The following is a 22,682-nucleotide window of genomic DNA, read 5'->3' on the forward strand; positions in this document are numbered from 1 at the left end:
ACGTTGCCAGCTGTGGGTGCTTTGCTAATCAGCGGGGTAGCATCTGAATTAGGCATGTAAAACCCATTTAAAAAGTTAACTGGTTAAACAATAGAATTTTAATGTTTTAACTGGACAGCTGCTGCAGAGTGACTAGGGTCTTGCAGTGGGGGCTGCTCCAGGCAAGCCCCTCTGGTTTTGGTCCTGATGGCCAGCTTGCTCTTGGCTGCCCACAAGTAAGCATGCTGGTAACCCCAGTTGCCATGTAAGCATTAGCCTTACATCCCTAATTTGAATTTTTCCTGGGTGGCTGCCTGAGCACACAACTTGCAGCAAGGACTGCCTGTGACCTCAGGCTTTTACCTTTTTCCATAAAAAGGTAATTATCCCCTTTTTTCTTCTAGTTATTCCATGAAGATGGCGAATGTTGGGTTTACGACGAGCCACTATTGAAACGACTTGCTGCTATTAAACACTAGGTGATTTTAAAAACCTAAAACATGGGTTTTGGCTTAGTGAATTTTACATCGGATATCAAAATAAATTGTGACTATCAAGTACTTTTATTTAGGAGATCTTGGTCCCTCTTCCATTTACAGTGGTTCCTCTCAGGGATACTGGCTTCAATAATGCAAATTGACAATTAAAGCAAGAAACGTCTTAACTATTTGACAGTCATGTAGTAGCTTTGGACTTTACCATTCAGATAATGTATTGAAGCTTCAAAGACATGATGGCTGAGCCCTCACCGTGCTTCAGAAGCATCAAGAAAACCTGGGCCTAAGTCATGGGATGCATACACTCCATATAACCGCTGTAAAGGACATAGTTGGTATCAGCTGCATCATATATAAAAATGCAAGACTTCACTTTAAATCCCGTTAACATTTTTGATATGTAAATATGAGGATTCCTTTAATTGAACAGGTGATTAGAAAATGACATCAATCTTATTTACCATCTGTATGATAATCAACTTTTGGCATATTTCACTCAACTGCTTGTTTTTTATTTTAGAAATTAAAATGTAACCCTCGTCTACAATTGAAATACTCAGTGTATCTTAAAGCTTCATAAATAGATTTTTTTCAAAGTTATCGACTTGTACTTATTTCAAACTTCTAAAGCAAGACTCTTTTGAAATGGAACATTTGGAAGAAATGTCAGTATCATTTCATAAAAATCCCTCTTCTAAAGCCCCTGAATCTTAGTTCAAAATTTACAAGCAGATGGTAGCTTGAGCATTATGTATTTTTGAATGTTTTACCCATCATCAGTTTGCTTCTTAATTTGAGCTGCTCTAATAAGTGAAATGTGTGCCTCCACATTCTTGCGATTGCCCATGCTCCAGTAGTGTTCACTGGACAGGATGAGACAGTTTGACAAGGGCTGAGGGGAATGCTGTAACAGGACTTTTCTGTAGGCTAGCCCTGGCTTCCAAAAGCATGATATACAAGAGTTGAACAGTGTTTGTATTCACTATTGTAGTTAAGACTGTGCTTTGAAGAAACATTATCCAGTGTTGTCAGCTTGTACAAAGACTTGAGCATTGCTAGAAACCTATCTAATATAGGAGCTGCTTGAAGAGCTTTAGAGGGGACCTCTTCCCTGTAGCACTCTTGTGAAGAAGAGTAACTATTTGTCTTTGGTAGAACTGGTCTTAGATTTCTTTTTCCTCATGGCTGCAAATTGAGTACTAACTTCTATCCATTGCCATGTCTGTCTCTTCTGTGATTAGAGGAAGTCTTTTCTCCCACAACAGTGATGAAAATGAGGTGGTTATTGATTAATTGTTGCTTTGGGAAAGAGTGCAGGTTAACTGATTTGTTGCTGTTTCAGAGAAGTGTTTTTTGCACACACAAAATTCATTTTGTCTAATTAAGGGCTGGAGGATGTGAAAGTAGCATTTAAACCAGACAATAGTGCAATAATTATGTAGGTTTAGGCTATAATTTCATCAAGCATACACTGACAATCCTATTTAATTCTTTAGTGTGGGAAATTAAATTACTCAGTTAAATGTAGGTATTTACCATTAAGATGAGTTAAAATAGTGAAATTTAAACTTCAAATGCAAGCCTTAAACAGCCCAATCACTACACAGTAGTAGAGTGGAAAAAAGGTGATGATTACCTTAAATATACAGCAGCCTGGATATAGAAAATAAACATTTTTATTTAAATACATTTGTTATAGGAGTAAGCATTTTATCAGCCAATTATTTCAGTAATTATTGCACTGTTCACTTACACATGAATGTTAAAATAGTTTTTTGTAAATTTGAGAACTTAATGTGATTAGTTACAGAAAGTAACCTTTTGTCCCTCTAATAAAGAAATACATTAAAGGCAAAAAGCTATTTAAAAATAGGCAATTGCTTTAGGGCAGGAACATTTTCCTTGTTACAGCTGAAGTCCCAGCTTTTACAATGGGGTAAGTAGTAAGAGTCTTTTTGTAATTCTCAAACAGTAAATAACTTAAATTACACACTATTACTGCAGGGCAAGATGACATTTATTTCAATATTTTATGGTAAGGGAGAACATTCAGAGCTGATGTGTAAGCTTTGATGTCCCTGATTGAAGTGATGTTAGTCATCAAGGAGGAAGGAGGCAAGAAAGTTAGCTGAGGTATTTCACTACATGAGTTCTGAACATCAACCACAGCAGGTATTTCTGAGTCCCCTTCATGTTTTCCAAATCCAACTACCTGAAAAGCCAAAGGCCAGATTGTTATCAAGGAAAATTAAAGCTTTGAGACCCAGTCATTAAAATTGTTTTAATAGCACCCCCCAAAAAGACTAAATAGAATTGTAGAAAAAAATCCAGCCTCTGAATTCAGTGTTAAGCATTATACTGTACTCTGAATTCCTGTAACTCCTTCCTTGAAGGATTTAAAAAAGAGGTAACTGGACATGTTCCAGTTAACTAGCTACAACACAACTAGTCTAAAAATGGTGTTGTCTTTCTAAAATGATAGCACAAGGGTGCAAGCCAAAATTTAAATATGGAGCCTAAAAAGAGTAATGACAAGAAGGACTGCAGTGCATCCATCCATACTTACATGAACACTGAGCACTTTCCTCTCGCTTCCTCTGTGAGCTTGGAACCAGTCCACCAAGTCTGCTTTAGTAAGAGATTTCAGCGCTTCAATCTAAAATACACAACAGCGCATTTTTCAAATTGCGAAACATTACTACACACCAACATTGAACTTATTTGCAGCCAAGTTTATAAGCCTTCAAAGCAAGAGTTTGGGGTGGAAACATGAACAGATACACTTAGAGCTTTTAAAAGCTCTGAATAGTTTACATTGACACTTGGAGCAGATTCCTTCATTGAACCAATGCCTTCAAGTCCTAAAAAAACACTCTGCAATCCACAAGCATCAAGGTCCAATGTGCATATAAAGCTGAATACACACATTGATTTGAATTGTTTCATTAATGCAGTTAAAACAATCAACTTTATTTGTAACATTAAATTCACTACCTCACGGGCAAGCCTGTCAAACAAGTATTGCTGAGTCACCACTTCATTCCAGTTCCTATCTACTTCTTCTCCAAGATGAGAATCTTCACACTCTTTAAGCTTTATTAGAGCTGTGACCTGTAGAAGAAAACCTCAGCGAGTATTCTTGAAAGAGACTATCTGCTTTGAAGTAGAATCCCATGTGCTAATTCAGTATCTAAAACAGACCCAATATAAACTGTATAGCAGATTTAACAGCCCTAGACTCCATTGCATGAGGCAGTAGGTGTCCTAAGCTCCACTACAAATTGTGGGGAGGAGGGAAGGAAGATTCACAAAAGAGAAAAATGTCCTGAAATTCAGACACTAGCCTCCAGCGATGCCACACTGCACTGCAGCCACTTCCTAGAAACCAGAGAGGAGCAGATATTATTGTAGCTACATAATTCTGCTTTCTCCAACCAGATAGTATGTTTTGCTTAAAGAGTAGAAGGGGGGTAAGTCATTGATTGGTCACCTTTACCTGTGTGCTGAATGCTTCTTCAGTTAGGTGCTTGATTTTTTCTTCAAAGAAAGAAAGAAAATCTTCTATCTTCTTGTCAACAAGTTCAGAACTGGAGAAATATAAATTAGTAGAAACAAAATAAGTCAGTTTGGAATATGGGCTCTAATATCAAAAGCAAAGCAGTGTCTGAGGAACTATACACTTAAAAGAAAGTAGAAACCCATATTTTGGCCTAGTGGAAGACAACATGCCACCTTCCCCCCCCATGTTGCACACAATGGGTGTGTCTAGACTACAGAGTTTTGTCAACAAAAGTGCACTTTTGTCGACAAAACTATACCTTCATCTACACTACCGCTGAGTTCTGTCGACAGAAGGTGTTATTGCATGTAAACTGTCCTTGCGTCTACACTGCCATGTCGACAAAGCAGCTTGCTTTGTTGACAGTACTGAATGTAGTGTAGACGCTCTTTGTCAACAGAAGCTTTGTCGACAAAACTCTGTAGTCTAGATGTACCCAATGTGAAGATGTTTCTATTTTCAGTTTCTTCCTATCCTTGGTAAATACAGCTATGAAAGAACTTGGAACATAATGCCACTGACACATCAAGCAAGAGAATATTATTGCCTCTTTCAGCATCTGCCAAGGCAGACACAATGTTACCAAAAATAGTTCCCCTTCATATGGGGGGAGTGAAGCAAATGAGGAAAGATGACTCCTGTTGAACTGGCCCAAAAGGATGAGTATATGAATACACATCTCCTATCTCAGTAGTTACAAATAGTGGGAAAATAAGTCCTAGTACTCCAGCCCTAAACAAGGATGTATCTAGTAGCACAACTGTGTGGTCAGATTATTGGTCACCAAAAAATTACACAAAGGAAATAATCTTAAAGTGAGTATCATTCAAGGATTTTCAAAGCACAATTGTTCCTTAAGAAGAGACTGTTAGCTCTACAGTGGTTCAGAGAAGTGGATTAATCACTGACACCAGATTTGTTTTAGTCAATGAAAGCTGCCCATTGTCATAAACCAGATCAAATATAGATCTAGTTGTAGTGTGTGAATTGATTGACTTCACAAGTTACACTGCCTACATTCTTTTTCATCTAGATCCAACTCTTTTTAGAATAGGAGATAAAAAGGATCTATTAAAGCCGGAGGACCCTGCCTGACAAAGTAGTCCCTACCCCTGCTACTCTAGGATTATTCTCTAGCTCTTTGTGCAGCTTAGTTTTAAGTCACACATTGGGGGTTACAGCTCACCAGGAAGATTTTTTTCCTTACATTTAAGCTACATCTTTCAATTATTTCATCGCATTCTATTCACTTCCTACAGCATCACAAATAAATTCCCCATTGTTATTTTCAGTATTCATCATCATCAAGAGCTATGCATTAATATCCATAAGAATAATGCAGGGATCAAAAAATAGAGAAACAGCACTCCAACCAACTGCACTATCAAATGAGTGTTAATATCCCTCCCTTCATTGTAGTTTGAATTCCAATTTGGAGTGCTGCTTTTTGCTGGTAAGGAGTTACCATCTCTCCTCAGCTGTGGAGCATACCCAGTTCTCCACACCATCTTTTTACCAGCTCCTGCTTAAGGTCTCAATTCAGCAAAACACATGCTTAAAGTTACTTTGCTGAATGGGGGAATCTAGGTCAGCGTGTTTGTAGCTATACCTAGAAGCTTTGCATAATGCCCCCACTTGCTAAGCCAGGCTTCTTGTCTGGAGCACATTGCACCTGTGATTCCAATGGCTTCCAATTAGCTTTTTGATGCATTTCAAGATATCATATTTGTTATATAAAGCCCTATATGCTGCACCAGACTCAGTCCAATTTCAGAGTTAAGAGCACTTATTTCATCTTCTTAACACTTGAGTCCATCAGGGAGGCTCTCTCAAATCACCCCTAGCTTTGAACCCTGTTTGTGTAACAGCGTGCCAGGCTGTTTCCAGAGATGAGGTGCTCCACCTCCATTTGTGCTCTGGTGACCTTTAGGAGAGACCTTCATGGCCTATCTACTTGAAAGGTTATAAGCAGCTACTACTCCAGCCAAAATCTACAGAGGTTAGCTGTGAGGCATCTCAGAATTCAAAGGGCCCCAAGATGGAATCAACATGTAGTCCCTTTAATTAGTAAGAGACTTACTTGTACTTTGTTGCTTGTGTCGCTACAGTAACAGAGAACCCGAGAATCCCAGATGTATTCCTACAGGTCGGGTACACATGGTAGCTTAAACCAAAAGAAGAAAGTCATTCCACTAGTTCAAGCTATTTTACATTTACCATCCATAGCTATGAAATCAGAACATTGCTAATACTTTATATCCAAATATTGACAAAGAGGTGTCTTATCAATGCAAGAGATTCACTCAAATAACAAACCAGATCGGTTGCATCAAATGGTCTGGACCTCTTCTTGTTCAGCAAATCGTTTTTGGGCTTTGTAAGATGCTTAACCTGCCACCCAGATCTGTGAAAGTGCACAACCTTGCCCTTTTTCCAAGGGCACCAAAGCCATTTACTTAAAAATAGTGTCAAAGAATGCTGCCAGTTTTGATTGTGGTATGTTACACTACTTTCAGCCACTGACAGGTGACAGCCAATATACAGCGTGGATACACAGAACTGAATTATAATAAAAAGCTGAACTTGCAGTACCCCCAGTACAGCAGACTTACCCAAGGGTTTGCTTGGTTCGCAAGAAGTCAAAGCAAGGCTCCTCCATGTGCATCTGAAATAAAGTATGAGTCCATCAGAAGACATTGCTATGTACAGCAGTTCTGGTTTAGGCTTGGCACAAAAAAGAGTCAAACAGGAAACAGTGAAAAGAGATGGAGACCAGGCCTACACTAACACACACCTGAGCAACGTAGGCTCTGTCTACACTTGAAAGTTTAAAACGCAGCCACAGCAGTAGCACTGGGGGAGAGGGGTCTCCCAGTGCTCTACATAATCCACTTTCACAAGTATATGAGAGCATGATTCCCAGTGCTGAAGCCCATTTTACACTGGTGCTTTTCAGCACTGTAACTTGCACTCAGGGGGAGGGTGTTTTTCCTAAGCCATAAAGTTGCAGTGCAGTAAAATGAACTGGCAGTGTAGACTTAACCTTTGTTACACCAACCCAATGCCCAGTATAGACAGTACTATGTGGACAGGAAAAGCTGTCTTGTTGACATGGCGGCCACCTTTGGGGAGGTGGATTACACGGACACGAAATCTCTCATTGACATAGTGGTATTTTCACTAAAATGCTACAGCTGCACCCCTGCAGTGCCATAACCTAAAGCCTCAATGATTCTCCCTGCTTCCATTTCAGAAAGGAATTGGAGAAAAGTAGGGAAGGGTAAAGTAATGGTAGTTCTAGAGACCCTGATATTCAGACACATTAGTGTACGGAAGGAAGCAAGCTCGCTTCGTTCATTTGCTGAGTGAAATGTCTCATTTATGCTGTTTGAAATGGCTCATTTTTCCGTGAGCGCACACAGCAGTATCCCCAACATCCAGAAAGGAAGTAAAAGATTCATTAGAACAAATCTCAGGCACTATGTGTCTCACCTGTGATTTATTTTCATCTGTAGCAGTGTTGTGACACCAGCCATTGTTTTGAAAGCAGGAGCTTTTGGGGTTGCATCTTAATAAGCATTCAAGATATGTTAGGAAAGGAGCAAAAAAAAAAAAAAAAACTTACCACGAGCAGTTCCATAAGGGTGTATTCTCTTAAACTCCTAGCTCCAGACTAAAAGAAAAAAAATTGAAAGCAGTTAGGATTTTCTCATGGAAAGGGTAGAGCTATGTCACTAGAATGGCCTCATTAAGAAAGAAAAAACTCGGGATAGATTTCAGCGCTAAGCAATTTGCAACAAAAGAATTCAGCCTTTCTGGCATCTGATGTGTGCTCAAAACAGCTCCCTGAGCAAGAGACAAGGGTCTGTTCATGGGAGAGAGAGAGATCACTGCAAGGGTGGAAATGCAACTTCAAGGCAATCAGAGAACAGAGAGGTAAGGAGACAGTCTGGGGAGGAAGGCAGTATTAAGATGGAAGAGGATGAAATACCTGCATACAATGTAACAGATCTAGCTAAAAATGTAGCTTCTCCTGTTCACTAGCCCATAGGGGAAGCCTTGTGACTTTTTACACAACTCAGACGAGACCCACTTAGACAAACCACCAGAAACAAGCTTTATTCTACAAGGAACATAGAACAGGATTATAGATCAGCAACCTCTTCTCTACTTGCAGCCTATGTGCTTCAAGCTTAGATTTGTTTTTTCTTTCCCCTCAAGTTCACCTGATGAAGTGGATTTTACCCACAAAAGCTCATACTATATATATTTTTGTTAGTCTCTAAAATGCCACAGGACTACATTTTTAAAGTTACAGACTAACACAGCTGCCCCTCTGAGAAGTAATAGTTCTAGATTGCTCACCCAAATAATACAAACTATAACTTCATTAACAACGTTTTATTAACAACCTGGGCCTTGTTCATGGGGATTCTGTTTACAGGGTAACTTAGAATTCAGAACATATTGTAGAAAATAACGGCTGGAGAACTGATGTGAAGTCTAGATTAGAAGAGCCATCAGAATAACAAGCAGCAGTTACAAGAAAAAAAAATGAGCTTACTCAAATAATGAACAGTACCTGGTAATAGACTGTCACTTCTGAGTTGGCATCACCTTTGTTAAGGGCCTTCACCTTGCAGAGTAGGTGTGTGTTAGGCAGGTCCACCACTCGAAACTGAACAGGACATGGGTGTAGCAAGGGGCTGAACTGCAGCTTTCTAAAGAGAGTCCAAACAGTAAAGACTCAATACCTCCCATTCCTAAACCAAAACAACAAAACCATGTTCATATTCCAGATACCCCACGTCAAATTACAATCCCCTCCCACTTCCAAAAATTAGAAACACATCTTGCTGCCATCAAATCTGACTAAAACCAGATTTCCAGAAAATTGTGACCAATTCTTCAAAAAAGTGGTCAGGAGATTCCAACTATTTCCAACATTTCTTCTCACCCCCCAAAAAAGAAAGGTTCAGGGCTTTGTAATGTAATTATAGTTCCATCTGGGGTAAAAGGTGAAAGAGAAATACTCACTGAACAACATAATTCAGAAAATCCCTTGATTCCTAAAGATAAAGCATAAAGAGTTACTTTGGAGAATGGAATTAGTAGCCTATTAGGTAGCAGTCCCAATATATACTACAGCCTCCAGAAAGGAACCAGCAAACACAGAAGTGCCCAGTCTTCCCCAGACTTGCCACATATCACAGCATTCGGTCAGAGGTTAACTCAGCACAAATCACTTCTTCCCCTACAATGTGACAGTACAGTGTGATCTGTGTTACACTGGGAGGAAAAAGACCTCTCCAATCCAGTCTCTTCTCTGGGAGTTTGCAGCGAGGACAATGTGGAAGTTAGGAAAGAGTTAACTAAATGAGAGAAATGTTGTACAGAGAAGCTAACAGATGTTAGCAGCAACAGATATGCACAAAAAGTAGGAGGTAAGTGGGAAAGCGACGCAGGAGCAGGTTGGGCCCCTTCTGGGGCACTGCCAGCAAATGAGCAAAAAAGCAGAGCTTATGGTAAAATGCTGCAGAACCTCACTGTGCGACTGCAGGACATCCAGGGTTCTGAAATGTATTTAACTCAAACTACAGCACTTAAGACCAAATACATTGCAAATAAAGACTCAGTAAGAACCATAACTGAATCTCAACTTCCCCTATAATCCATGTGGTCACATTTGTCCTTACAAGAATCCCCACCCCCACCAAGTGTGCTCCTTTTCCCAAAAGGCTTGACAGACCACGGCCAAACTGATGGGCATAAAGTGAAGACTGCAAGTTTTGTGCTTCAGTGGCCATGTTTATGTTGCTGCATGGAGGGGTTCAAACCCTGCTGTATCCAAGTTCTAAAAAGCTTGTTTGCCTGATCCTGCCATAGGCCTGACCTAGTCTGTCTACAGTGGACTACAGTACCAGTGGAGAGAGTAACCAGAATGATATTGGACCCCAGAGACACCGTATAACAGGGCTACTCAACATGCGCATGTGGCCCATTTGTTTGCAGCCTGCAGTGCAAGTTGAGGGTTACGTGGGTGGGAGCCAAAACAAGAGTAATCAATATCGGTCTTCTGTTGATTCACATTTTAGTAGTTAAATTCCCAGACGATCATTGTTCATTAAAAGTGCTGTCATGTGGGTGGAAATCGGGTAAATATTGCATTTTATTAATATCAGCAGAGCTGCCTTAAATAGGGTCTACGTGTTGAGTAGTCTTGCCTTCATCTTTGTATTCATGCCCATCAGTGTGAAAGAAGCTATTTACATATATTTGCATGTATATGCAACCACACTTAAGTTGTGGCCCTAGGCGATATTGTTGTGGCCACTAGAGCTTCTCAAGTTGAGTAGCCCTGCCATATAACATCCTGCCACATACAGACTAACTGCACTGACAGTTTTAGAGAACTTTCACAGTTGCACCAGCACTGAAGTGTTTAAATCAACATGCCATCAATACCAGGAGTTTAAAAATTACTGAGCATGTGTAGCCAGCATGGATAAAATCACTAGTGGCCAGTTCTACATAAAAGTCTCCCCAAGACATTAATAGGGGATCTGCACCTATGTGAGATATCTCCAAAACTGCCAGTGGAGATAAAACCATATGCTGGTGAAACAGGGTTTGTGCCAACTGTGTTTAAATCACTTTCTGAACTCAATTTTGGCTTCAGCTGAGCAGGATAGTACTCACTCTGCTTGTGAAGTTTCCTTGTACAAGACCCTCTACAAAGAGTTGAGATTTGAAAGCCTTAACAAAGGACGAGAGAGACTCGATGGAAAGGCCCTTCATTAATGTCTCATATTTATCTATCATAGACCATCTGCCGTGCTCCAAAATTAAGAGACGCACATTTCTGTAACAAAAGAAAAAATATTTAGTTCAGGATGTTCCCCATCAAGGATTTACAGCCCTTAATTTCTTATACCCAGGGTCCATGACCAGCATCATTTCAGCTAATCCTAACTAGAAATATCAAGTACTGATCAGTCTGCCCTGGGATTTCTGCCCTGCTTCATCTCCAAAATGCCTCAGGTAATCTGTGATTCCTGTAGCCCTGCTCTGGGTTGTCCTTGGGGAAAACACTGAAAGCTAAATCATGTTTGCAAGGAGTAAGGGAAGTCCTGCTATGGGGCCACCCCGGGAATGGGGGGGGAGAGGGGGAATGTGAGGTAAGCCGGCTCTAGCTATGCAATTGTCATAGCTGCAATTGTGTATCTTACATTGATTTTTCTCCACTAAAGCAGACCTGGCCTGTATCAAAACAAGGCAGTTGGTTACAGGGTTCAGCCAAAAAGAGCAGAAGCCAGCCCAGACCCATCTTCCATCTGCCAGAAATATCAAGCTGGAAGGAAGAGAGAGAGAGGCAGGCTTCTGCACTGACTGTATTGACACACCATTCTTGAGCTCATGAGCAGCCCAAGGGTGTAGACTGATCCATTTTATTACTAGTTTCTTTAATTAATAGCACCAACCACCAGGAAAGGGATGAATTTTCTCTTTACATGGTGTATCATTTGTGTTTTGGAACAGGAGGTAAAAGGCCTATATGATTTTAGAAGCAGTTTTAGACATTAAACATGATTCCCAATTAACAAAATTAATGTAATCTGTGGTCTATGGTAATGAGACAATTATATCTTTGTTCTGAGATGGGCATTTTTCTGCTCACTTCTGTCATCTTAAAAGGATAACTGCATTGTTGTTATGAGCAGAGAAAAAACCACTTTAGAGACTCCATGCAGGTATCCACGGCAGCTTTCAGTAAATCAAAAATAATTTTGTTCGGGAGAATAAAATCAGATTTTCCACAATTCTTAATTCAAAATGATGTCAAGCATAGGCCTGCACAAGTGTCTTAAATGTACTTTTATAGAAATGGTGTCAGATGAAGGCCCATGAAATTGATGAAGTATTAATGTATCATAAGAATGTTTTTACCAACCCTCCTCTAACTGTGAAATAGACTGGCAACTTTCTGTAATATTAGTCCAGAGTTAATTTTACAAACTGATTCTATTAGTCTCAAATCACACCACTCAAGCCATCCTCTCTTGATTACTGAGAACTGTTTTATACTAACTTCTTTTGCACTGTAATTTACTTAATACCTACCCTTGTATGAATGAAAAAACACTTCTGCTTTATCATCTACTCAGCTACGTCAGCACTTATCATAAAGCAGAATGTTACCATTTAAATTCCGTTCTCTATTAAAGATGCAGAGTCATTTTATAACTGGCCAGGCAGAACACTACACAATTTTTCTTTGTAACAATGGCTACAAAGTTCTAGCAGGACAATGTACTAAAACCAGAGTAAACTCCACTCAGCCTGTACCTCCACCTAGGTCAGATTAAGTCCATCTATTTAATCTCCCCATAGGCACTCACTTGGCCAGGGTCTCCGGTTTGATGAGGATATTAAAATAGGTCTTTTTTAGCTGCTCTGTTATCATCTCAAAAACGGCTGGGGTAAAGCTGAAGTCAGACAAGTGGTCGATGATGAGTTGAAACAGTAGCTGAAAGAAAAATTGTTTTCTAAATTATTTTTGTCAACTGGAGAACATTTGACTAAGTAAATAAATTAATTCTAAACCTTTTTTCTGTATTATAAATTCAGAACCTTTTCTGAAGGGAGGGATAGCTCAGTGGTTTGAGCATTGGCCTGCTAAACCCAGGATTGAGAGCTCAATCCTTGAGGGGGCCATTTAGGGATCTGGGGAAAATCTGTCAGGGACAGTACTTGGTCCTGCTGTGGGGGCAGGGGACTGGACTATCTCTCCAGGTTCTATGAGAGGGGTATATCTCCATATATTAATTCATATTTTTCGGGCAACTACAGAATTACTATGATGACATCACAAAATATCTGAACATCACAAGGGAAAGAGTGTTCAGTCAGAATGTTAAAATCTCCAGGGTCTATTTTGATTATGTGGAATTTCAAATGTTTGGGGGAAAAAAAAAAACCTCCTCTTGTGAAAGATTCCCCACTTATGCCCCTGTGGTGGAGGGCTGCAAAAGCTCCCAGTCAAGTACTCTGATTCCCCAGCAATGCCCCGACACAACAGGGAAGACTAGAAATATCATTAATTCTGAATCTAAAGTAAAAAGGACAAGGACAAAAATCTTATATATGCACGCACAATTCTATTATCCCTCGTTTGCAGGTCACCTTCAATGTTCTGTTGCCTTATTAGTTTATTTTGACTACTGTATTTCCTCAGAGGGGAAAAAAGTACTTTTTTTAAAATGGCGTTTATTAAGGGAAGCTGAGAATGCGTAAAAAGTTACAGGATACAGTTCAAATCAGAGCCTCAATTCGCTCTACACCCCTGATTTTCCTTCTCTCTCGGTTGAAGATTCTGCTCTGTATATTTCAAAGAATACGTGTTAGTCCCATATATACTACTACTAATCAAGTGCCAGCTACAATCTGAACTGTCCAACACTTTCAACTTAACTTTGGTCTACCCCACAAGTTTGAATAGTGTTGTAACCATGTCCCTTGACCCAGTAATAGTTGTAGTACAGATAAGCACTTCTCCCTCATCAATGCCCATCAGCATCCAGACAGCAACAGCATTTGAGGTTGCTATGTAAGCAGCAGAGAAGGAGGAGTGAGGTGTGGAGTGAAAATTTGTTAACCTCTAATAAAAATCTTAGATCCAAGCAAGCATACTCAGGAGTAGCTTTTAATTGCTTAGTTTTAACTTAATTCTACCTCCTGCTCCAAGTTCATCTAGTAGACTGTTCTCACAGACAATAATAGTATGCATGCAAGTCTGATTTGTTCACCTTCTGGCTTGCAGATGAACAATGTATGTAAATAATATTTTTCCTGCACTGTCCTATACTTAACACCCATCCTCCACACCAGTTTTTCCTCATTTTAAATAAATCCACAAAAGTGTGGAAAGCTGCTGCTCAAAAGAGATTTGGAAAACTTAAAAATACCTGGAAACTGAATTTTATAGCAGTAATCTCTAGCGATGCGAATAAGCAGTCGACCAGCTGATTAACCAAGAAGCCTAGACTTATTTTAGAAGCAGGAGATGATGCTGGGGGAGCTGGCTTAAAAGCCAAATTCCCAGCACAGGCTCTGCACTGCTTCCTCCACCTTCGCAGCAGCAGCCCCTGCGCCCCCAGGGGCCCAGCCTGGGCCACTGCAGACAGACTACTTTGGGGCAACTTCCCACACTCCCTTCCACCTATGCAGCCTGTCGATGGCTCAGACCCCACGCAGACAGGGACTTCTGCCACCCCATCCTGCTACCTCTGTACCAGAGGTGACAGCAGGCAGCCAGTCTGTGAGGGGAGCTGTTTTTAAAATGGGCCCTGCCCTCATGGACCACAAAATAGTCAACTAACTGCTAAAAATGCATGTGGTTAGTCGACTATTCAGTTAACCGATAGCCAACATCCTTAGTAGTCTGAGTAACTTTATCTACTACTTAGTGAAGTGTATAGTGAAAAGGAATGTTCAAAGTTTTATTTAGAAGTGCCTACAGCTGCCTCAACAGCTCTACAACTATGAAGAGTGCTTGGTGTTTCTGAGTGTAAAAACCCAACTAGATTATTCAGTAAAGATTATTTGAGACACAGGAAATACAGTTGAATATGTAAGACCAGGAAGACAGCAGAAAAACTCTTACTAAAAATACTCATTTTGGATCAGAGGAGAAGGAAAGGCAGAGCATTAACGCAGACAATATCTGTTTTAGGCTATCGTGTTGCCACCTGTCACCATATCTCTGAGTGCCTTCTACGTAAAATACACCAACAATATCAAAATCCCTACTGAATGTCAAAAGTCTCTAGTGCTTTTCTTTTTATCAGAAGTTTTGTTTGAGAGAAGTTTTTCTTCTTTTTAGTTTTGGACGGAGATAAGAGGAGACACTTGATTTTGACAGTGTCACTAGTCATGGAGGTAGAAGTGATCAAATAGGAATGTATTTTGCAGTTTCCCCTGATCATGGCCAGACTGAGTTAATCTGATCACCTCTACAGAACACTATTCCACGACCAGCTCTCTTGAACCTCTGCTGCACTTCATGCTTGGTGGACTCCCCCTGCACCTCTACCAGCATCACTCACTCTCACTATACCTTCTTACTGACATGCGAACTCACATTCTCTCTCTCTGCTCTTGCAGATTTATGAGCATCTCAGCAAGATGACTTTGTTTTACTGCATACAAAACCATTAGTGGGCTTTAAGATCGCTAACAGACACCAATAGTTAAGGACAGAACTATGAACCGTTTAGAAAATGGTGCCCAGCAGATGGCTGGTTGAGTCAAAGCAGAGCAAACATGCTGTTAGTACTTACTGGTAGTTTATGATTGAATCCTTTCACTCGAATGACCAAACCATGTTCTCCGGCTACCAGCTTGTATTCCAGTTGAGCAACATCAGCTTCGTATGCTGGCTCGGCAAGGTTATGGGTGAGAATGTTCACAAAAGTATCAAAAAGCACCACGCTGCATAGAGAAAGGGGTAAAAATGCAAACCAGAAAGGGAGAGAAAAACCACAAGCCTCCATAAGGTCAATAATTCTGAGGGTATACCCAGAGTTGTCCTTGAGAATCATTTAATTAGTTAACTAAAGACACTTATGACTTAAATCATAGAACCCAATTTAAAAACAGATTTGTATCCTGCAAGAAGTTTAATTCTGGGTAATTAAGTCTACAGCTATGAATTTCTCTCTTTATTTAAGAGACAAGATTACCTACAAGTCATTCTGGCTTTAATTAAAATACCTTTGCATAAGAAAAGAGAAGCTATTCCCTTTTATGGGGCATATCAGGATAGCATGTAAGCAACCTAAGTGGTCTAGCATATGTGGCTGAAATCATCTGGAATAAAGCATACAGATTTTCAGCAATGTCAGCTCATAATAAAATGTGTTTGTTGAATATCATCAGGATGTTGATATAAAAATATGTTAAAGCAATCTGAGAGTGAGTTTGAGTTACAATTGAAGTTATTAAATCCTAATAGGTATAAAAAGTAGGGATCTTAAAATGTGTTTATTCTGGTAAACATGTAACTGCTGAAAGTAAGCAGTTGCATGTTTACTCATTGGGGAGGTAGCTCCCACAGAGCCCGCTCTCTTCCTCTCTCCCTTCCCCTCCTCCCCCCCACTGTTGTCTCTGTATCAGAGACAGTAGTAGGAGGGGCGAGGGAGAGACAGGCAGGCAGGAGCCAGTGCGTGCAAGAAATTGACTTTTAAATCAGTTCCCCACAAGCACTGGCTCCCGCCTGCCCACCCACCCCCACATGCTGCTGCCTCTGATACAGAGGTAGCAGCAAGGAGGAGGATCCTGCACTTAACCATGAAGCTTAACCAATAGGTCTAGGCACATCAGTTCCACAAAGATATATTTAAAAAAACCATTCCTCCTTTGCAGCTCCTTATTAGTGCCCTTCTGATAAGGTCGCTATGCTGTTTGTTACAACAGATAGTCCCACTTCGGGGTGTGTAGTGGTGCCTTGAATGGGACGATGAGGCACATATGCTGAACTGTAATCCAAAGCCTGTGTAATATCCTCACATATTATAGCTGCTCTCCATCTAATTTCCCCCTCATCTAAACCCTTTTTCCTCCAAGTTGTTGGCTACAATGTTAACAGGTAACTCTTCAGCACAAAGCCTTTGCAGAAACATTCTGTTCTAGCAGATGCACTACTACTCTCATGTCACTCACTGTCACTCACTTTCCCTGCCCTTGATCATGGGAAGACTGCACTAAAAATCTCACTTTCCTTCTTCACTCCAATATTTCTCCACTCCCACCAATACACCATTCCCCCAAAACTAATGAACTGTAAAGAACATGAAAGATGAAACGTTCAGTGGTTCTCAAAACTTTTGTACTGACGACTCCTTTTACATAGCAAGCCTCTGATTATGATTCCCCCCCCCCCCCCCAACACACACTATATAAATATAAAATACCTACTCAATATATTTAACAGCATTATAAATGCTGGCGGCAAAACAGTTTGAAAGTTGACAGCTTATGACCCCTCTCAGAGACCCTGACTACCAGTTTGAGAACCCTGTTCTATTTTCAAGCTGATGGGGGGGGGGGGGGGGAAGGAGGGGGGTGTTAAAAACCCTGTCTAGGAATTTTAACTGTTCTGCAAGATAAGCATCAGAAAGGTAATTCTTACTTCTCTGCAGACTGCTGTATCAGTGGAGATATCAGATGAAAACGTATGTAAGCTGGAAAAAAAGAGCCAAAAAACACACACATGAGCAACTACAGGCAGTTTTAACAAGTCAACTGTTTTTTCCTTCACACCATTTGCTGTTTCCAGTTAGTTACTGTATTTGAACCCCATGTGTAACGTTTGCTCAGATGAGATAATATTTTCATCCACATTAAATCACCAAAGTAGTTTCCTTCTTTCCACATTTACTCCTTAAACTAAATACTTACTAATAATTGAACCTTGAAAAAAAAAATCTATTTATACTGTCAGGGTTGTAAAGAGGCATAATTTGTTTGGTAACAGACAACACAATCAGAGTGTGAACTGGAGCAGAAACTGTATGCATTTAGATTGTATTTGCAATAAATGAATGTACTTTTATTTAAAGCAAAGTAAAGCCTGTACAAAAATTTCTAAAAATATACAAACCCTAAAAGGGCATCCATCATTCACTGAAAACTAAAATGCCATTCTGCTTGAAAACATAATTCAAGAATGGCAACACAGACTCAAACGTGGGAACAATGATTCCAGATCACATTTTCTGTTTAAAGGAAAAGCCTAAAGTTCTTCTAACTACGGATGTTAACAAGCAGGTAAATAGGTAATAGTATAACTGCTGAAATACACAGTTAAACCCACTTGCACTGCGGGGCGGCACCCAACTCCGCGGGAGCTGGTATGCATCGGGAGCCAGCTTTTAAGTATAACAGCTCCTGCCTACCCATACAGAAGCAGTAGCACGGGGGAGCAACTGGCTCCCTGGGAGCTGGTGCATGCTGAGAGCTGATTTAAAAGATACTAATGCTCTACATTTTACATAGTATCCAGACCTCTTGGTACCTAGCCCGGAAATATACTCCGCCTAAGCTGAAATCTTGGGCTAGAACTGTCCTTTTTGGGATATGTGGATTAGGGATGTAAAACCTTGTTTAGTTAGTTAATCATTAAGTTTAACCAGTTAACTCATTGAACACAGGCAGTTAGGAGCTGCTCCAGCCCCACTGCTTCTGCACTAAGCTTCTAGCAGCCTTGTGTGGGAGTGGAAGCAACAGCGCAGCGGAGACCTGCTCCTGAGTAAGAGTTAACCAGTTACCTGTTCACATCCCTACCATGTATATGTATGTGTAGTGTGCACACAACTGAGCTGAGTCACTAGGGCCTCTAGGAATTACCACAATTACTAGTGCAAGCAAGTGGCACCTAGAGTTTATGAACAATCACTTCAAGCAGGCTTACAAAACAATAGTCAAGCAAAATCCAATGAAACAGCCTAAATGAGGAATGGATGTCCTCCAGGCTTATATTCGACAACTCAAACTCAAACACCACCACCGACAAACTAGGAGTGGCAGGAAAAAGGAGCAGAAGCTAGCTAGGGAAAAATGGATTATGCAGTGAATGAATCCAACTCTCTATGAATGTAAAAATCTGAACACCAAGCATCCTGAAGCCACCTAAACAAAGAGTTAAACCCAAAAAGGCTCATGAGGGCAAGGACAATTGGAATGATGCTCAGTGATGTTTGAAAATCAGAAGAAAGTTAAGCTGCAAGTCCTAACTCCAAATACATTTCTAGAACTATTTTAGATGCTTATTATTGCATGTGAAAAGCTTTGCACAGTGTGTAATATACCAGTTAATAGGCATTACCTTTGGGAATTTTGAATTTATCATCCTTCCGGTACCACAGGCAGCCTTGTTGTGTGCTTAATATTTTGACAGGATACTCTGACTCCGGGCAATCAGGTGCTTTCAGAGCAAAGTCAGTGGCTAATAAAGAAACAGAATATGTGGGTTACTGTATCTCAATTCCACAGCCATTAACATAAATGCAGGTTTCAAAACTGTAAGCAGCAGCTCTCCTCGCTCCTGTCACTATAGTACATTCAGTTGCACACTTTTCTTTGGTGAAGTATGGATTGGTCATTGCACTGTAAAGAGGAGGCGGCATTTTATATCTTGTTCTGGAGGTGCGGGTAAGGGGGGTTAACAGATTCAGAGCCTTAAATAGAATATGTGGTGTGCAGAGCAGGGAATAACCCTATATTTGCTTTCTCTCAGTAGTACCATTGTCTATCCTTACAGGCAAGTGATTCACGTGTGCACCCTAGCTGCTCTGCTTGTGCTGACAATATTTTGGAGACAAGCGGTCAGGTCAAATTAGTCCAAAAAATTAAACTTATATAAGTTTGCTTTATTAAAAATTCAGGAACACATATTTCCATCTTTTCATTAATCATTCCAGCTAATCATTAACAATAAAGGGAAAAAATATCATGTCCTAGGAAAACCACTATTTGCAAATGGAATGTTTGGGAAGGGAAAAGTGACAAGAGTCCACCAGATACCAGTGTCTCACCCACCTATATATTTATTTTCTTCAGGGAGGTGCAAGTCCTCATTTAACTGAAAGTCACTGGCCCATAAATCGCTCCAGTATTTGTCAATATCTGTGAAAAACATGAAAGTTAAAAGCAGATACACTTAGTAGCATGGAAGTTATTGCATCAATATCCAGGTGCTGACCCTTAAAGAAAAAATTATTCTCTTTAGTCTGTCTTGGTGTTTGTCTGCAAAAAAAAAGACTAGCTCTCCTTTCCTGATGCCCCTTGGTTGGTCTTCCTGGTCTCCGCTCAGACCTCACTTCAAGCAAACTTATGCTTACAACTCAAGGCTGGGTGCATTAGCACCACACACTACGAAAAACATGTTGCCTTAGTCTTTATTATCTGTGTTGTTTTAATCTGTATTCAATACTGTCTTAGTGAACTGGAAGACTCAGTGTCCCCTATATACCTTGCAAAAAAGAGACCCGTAACAGAAGGACCTGCCAATGCCACAGAGAAGAGTGGCTATAAAATAGCACAAAGCATACCTAAGGCTCTAATGACTCAAAAAAGGTCAAAGTCCCAGTTGAGAATCACACTGCACTCCTCTGTACTTGCATGCTGTATTACCACCCAATTAAATAGCTTCTATGAGCATTTTGAATTCTCAGACATTTCAAAGGGTCATTTTACCTTCCTCACTGTACTGTGTCCCAAACCATCTCTCCTTTAGATTACATTTTCCTTCATTGGAAGCAGACAGCAGAACCAGGTTGGCTCTCTGAGGGCAAAGCTGGTTAAGGGCATCAGCAATGACCTACAAAAATAAACCAACATCTATCTAAGTTCAAATGAACCTTAGCTATGTCTGCCAAGCTGTAAAAAACTTAAAATTACTCTGAAAATTCAGAAGAAAGATTACAGATCTACTCCTAAAGCAAGCAATAAATTTAAAAAAGTGACATGATACAGGTAACCTAGAAAACCCATTCCAAATGCCTAAATTTCCCCAATTTACACATTCAGAGCTAAAGTCCTACTTACATCAGGCTTATATTCAAACAGAAGCTGGTCTCCCGTCAAAAAGTCCTCCTTCTCAAACAACTGCATATTTTCACAAAGGCTTTCTACATAATCAACTGGATCAGTCTGTAAATGAGGAAAACAGTGACATGTGCAGACATCTGACATACAGGTTGGACCTCCCTGGTCCAACACCCTCGGGACCTGACCGGTCCCAAACAAGCGATTGGGTGTTTCCAGATAGGGGTGTAAGAGTGTAATCGATTAATTAATAAGCAAAAGCTTATAGGTTAATGCTATAGACTATACACATTTCCTCCCCCACCCACCAGCCAGTAAGCTTTTCAGCAGGCTAGCCAGCAGCCCAGTTCAGTCCTGGTTTGTCTTAGGCGTGGAACCACCCCCCGCTCCAGCTCTGCATTTAAAGTGTACTAGGAGCCAGGCAGACAAGCAGCCCAGCTCAAGCTGGGTCTAGGAGCTCAGCCCCCGTCCCACTCCAGACAGGAGGCAGCAGCACAGCCTTTATTAGAGGCAGCAGCACAGGACAACAGGCAGCTGGTCCGCAAGGGGTGCTAGTTTTTAAACTGTCATCCCTTGCAGACCAGCTACCACCTGGCACCCTGCGCTGCTGCCTCTGATACAGGGTGCAGAGACAGCAGCATGGAGTGGCAGGGGGGCTCCGTGGGAGTGAGGCTAGAGCACATTGGCTGCCAGCCCTGCACCCAGGGACTAGAGAATAGTCAACTAACCAATAAAAATGTGTTAGGTTACTTGACTATTCATTTAGTGATATTTAACATTCCTATTTCCTGCCTGTTGCCCCTGCCCCAGGGGGATCCACAGCCACGCTGTGGCTTCCCAGCCCTGGGAACTATTGCAGAAACATGGGGAGAAGAGTGGGGAAGAAGGAAATGTATGGAAAGTGTGATCATTAAGCATTCATAGCACCTTACTGGTAATTAAGACAAGGTTGTAAAATTATTGATTAAATCTAAATCAGAAGATAGAGAAACTAACTATAACAAGAAAAGATCAAAACATGAAGATAGATGACTGCTGCTGCAAGAGCACTATATTAAAAAAAACCACACACACACACAGCCCCCCACAAGCTGTGTTTTGGTTTTGTTCAAAGAAACAAAAGTTGTTAAATTTCACGAGTCCAACAGTTCTATAGCTAAAAAGTCTCAGAGGGCTAGCCATGTTCTCCTTGTTTTTGCAGATACAGGCGTCCTGTGGCATCTTAGAGACTGAAAAGATTTATTCGGGCATAAGCTTTTTTGGGTAAACCCCACTTTACCCATGAAAGCTTATGCCCTAATAAATCTGTTCAGGCTCTACGGTGCCATGGGATGCCTCGTTATTTCTCTAGCTAGAATGTGATTTCTTTAATACTCATTCTGCCTCATTTCAGTTTGCTTTCAGATTGTTGAGAGATCAGAATTTTGCAAATCCACTTACAATCTATTCCATGAAATTTCCAACAGCAATTTGAGAGTTATTGGCTTCTCTTTCTATCCAAAAAAAATAAAACCTGAAGATTAACTATTACCTGTTCTTGGTAATGAAATTCATTAGCTTCAATCTTCTGGATCTCTTCCCAAATTCTGTAAGAGGAAAAAAGGAGTTTCCCTGATTACCTTGCATCATTTCTAGACAAGATACCAGAGTAGATATTCAAGTTAGTTTCTTCGCAATAATAATTGTTCAGATATCTATGAGACCTAGTAACCTGATGAGAAGTGTACTTGAAATACACATATCACTCCTTTTATGTTGGAATCTCAAAGCACTATACCTTTGTTAAGTTTGCCCTCAATATTCCTGCAAATCAGCCCCTTAATAAAGATGGAAACAGTCAAGATGAGATAGCAAGTTAGTGGAAGAACTGAAAACAGAACCTAGAACTCCTGACTTTTAGTCTCAGACTAACTACTATACCACATTCAGAAATGCTTGAGCTTACTATTTGGTAAGGATGCATCATGCAGGGAATTCTTTAACAATTCCCTCAGAACAGAACTCTTCACTTTTTGCTTGTGTGTCTCCCACTAAGGGAATGA

The 22,682-nt window shown here is 40.5% G+C and overlaps 2 protein-coding genes across 6 annotated transcripts in view; one reads left to right on the forward strand and one right to left on the reverse strand.

The window, feature by feature from the left end:
* OSBPL9 (oxysterol binding protein like 9) overlaps positions 1-1,076 on the forward strand; it is a 133,295-nt gene extending 132,219 nt beyond the window's left edge. For 4 of the 5 annotated variants that reach the window (XM_075935964.1, XM_075935965.1, XM_025186306.2 and 1 more), the window contains one exon: positions 384-1,076. In XM_075935964.1, coding sequence (XP_075792079.1) covers positions 384-458 — 75 coding nt within the window. In that variant the 3' untranslated portion in view covers positions 459-1,076. The remainder of the gene's footprint in view (positions 1-383) is intronic. The other variant, XM_075935962.1, reaches the window with a different exon arrangement.
* Positions 1,077-2,136: 1,060 nt separating this feature from the next.
* The window catches only part of NRDC (nardilysin convertase), a 47,254-nt gene continuing 26,708 nt past the window's right edge, over positions 2,137-22,682 (reverse strand). Inside the window, exons 14-31 of the mRNA XM_006126447.2 lie at positions 22,172-22,226; positions 20,641-20,745; positions 20,290-20,413; positions 19,633-19,719; positions 18,920-19,039; positions 17,225-17,276; positions 15,375-15,525; positions 12,435-12,562; positions 10,735-10,897; positions 9,073-9,104; positions 8,618-8,756; positions 7,661-7,708; positions 6,648-6,700; positions 6,116-6,199; positions 3,973-4,063; positions 3,471-3,587; positions 3,043-3,132; positions 2,137-2,688 (exon numbers count right to left, since the gene is read on the reverse strand). Coding sequence (XP_006126509.2) covers positions 2,494-2,688; positions 3,043-3,132; positions 3,471-3,587; positions 3,973-4,063; positions 6,116-6,199; positions 6,648-6,700; positions 7,661-7,708; positions 8,618-8,756; positions 9,073-9,104; positions 10,735-10,897; positions 12,435-12,562; positions 15,375-15,525; positions 17,225-17,276; positions 18,920-19,039; positions 19,633-19,719; positions 20,290-20,413; positions 20,641-20,745; positions 22,172-22,226 — 1,834 coding nt within the window. The 3' untranslated portion in view covers positions 2,137-2,493. The remainder of the gene's footprint in view (positions 2,689-3,042; positions 3,133-3,470; positions 3,588-3,972; positions 4,064-6,115; positions 6,200-6,647; positions 6,701-7,660; positions 7,709-8,617; positions 8,757-9,072; positions 9,105-10,734; positions 10,898-12,434; positions 12,563-15,374; positions 15,526-17,224; positions 17,277-18,919; positions 19,040-19,632; positions 19,720-20,289; positions 20,414-20,640; positions 20,746-22,171; positions 22,227-22,682) is intronic.

The sequence above is a fragment of the Pelodiscus sinensis genome, chromosome 9, assembly GCF_049634645.1.
Source record: "Pelodiscus sinensis isolate JC-2024 chromosome 9, ASM4963464v1, whole genome shotgun sequence".
Taxonomy (NCBI): domain Eukaryota; kingdom Metazoa; phylum Chordata; order Testudines; family Trionychidae; genus Pelodiscus; species Pelodiscus sinensis.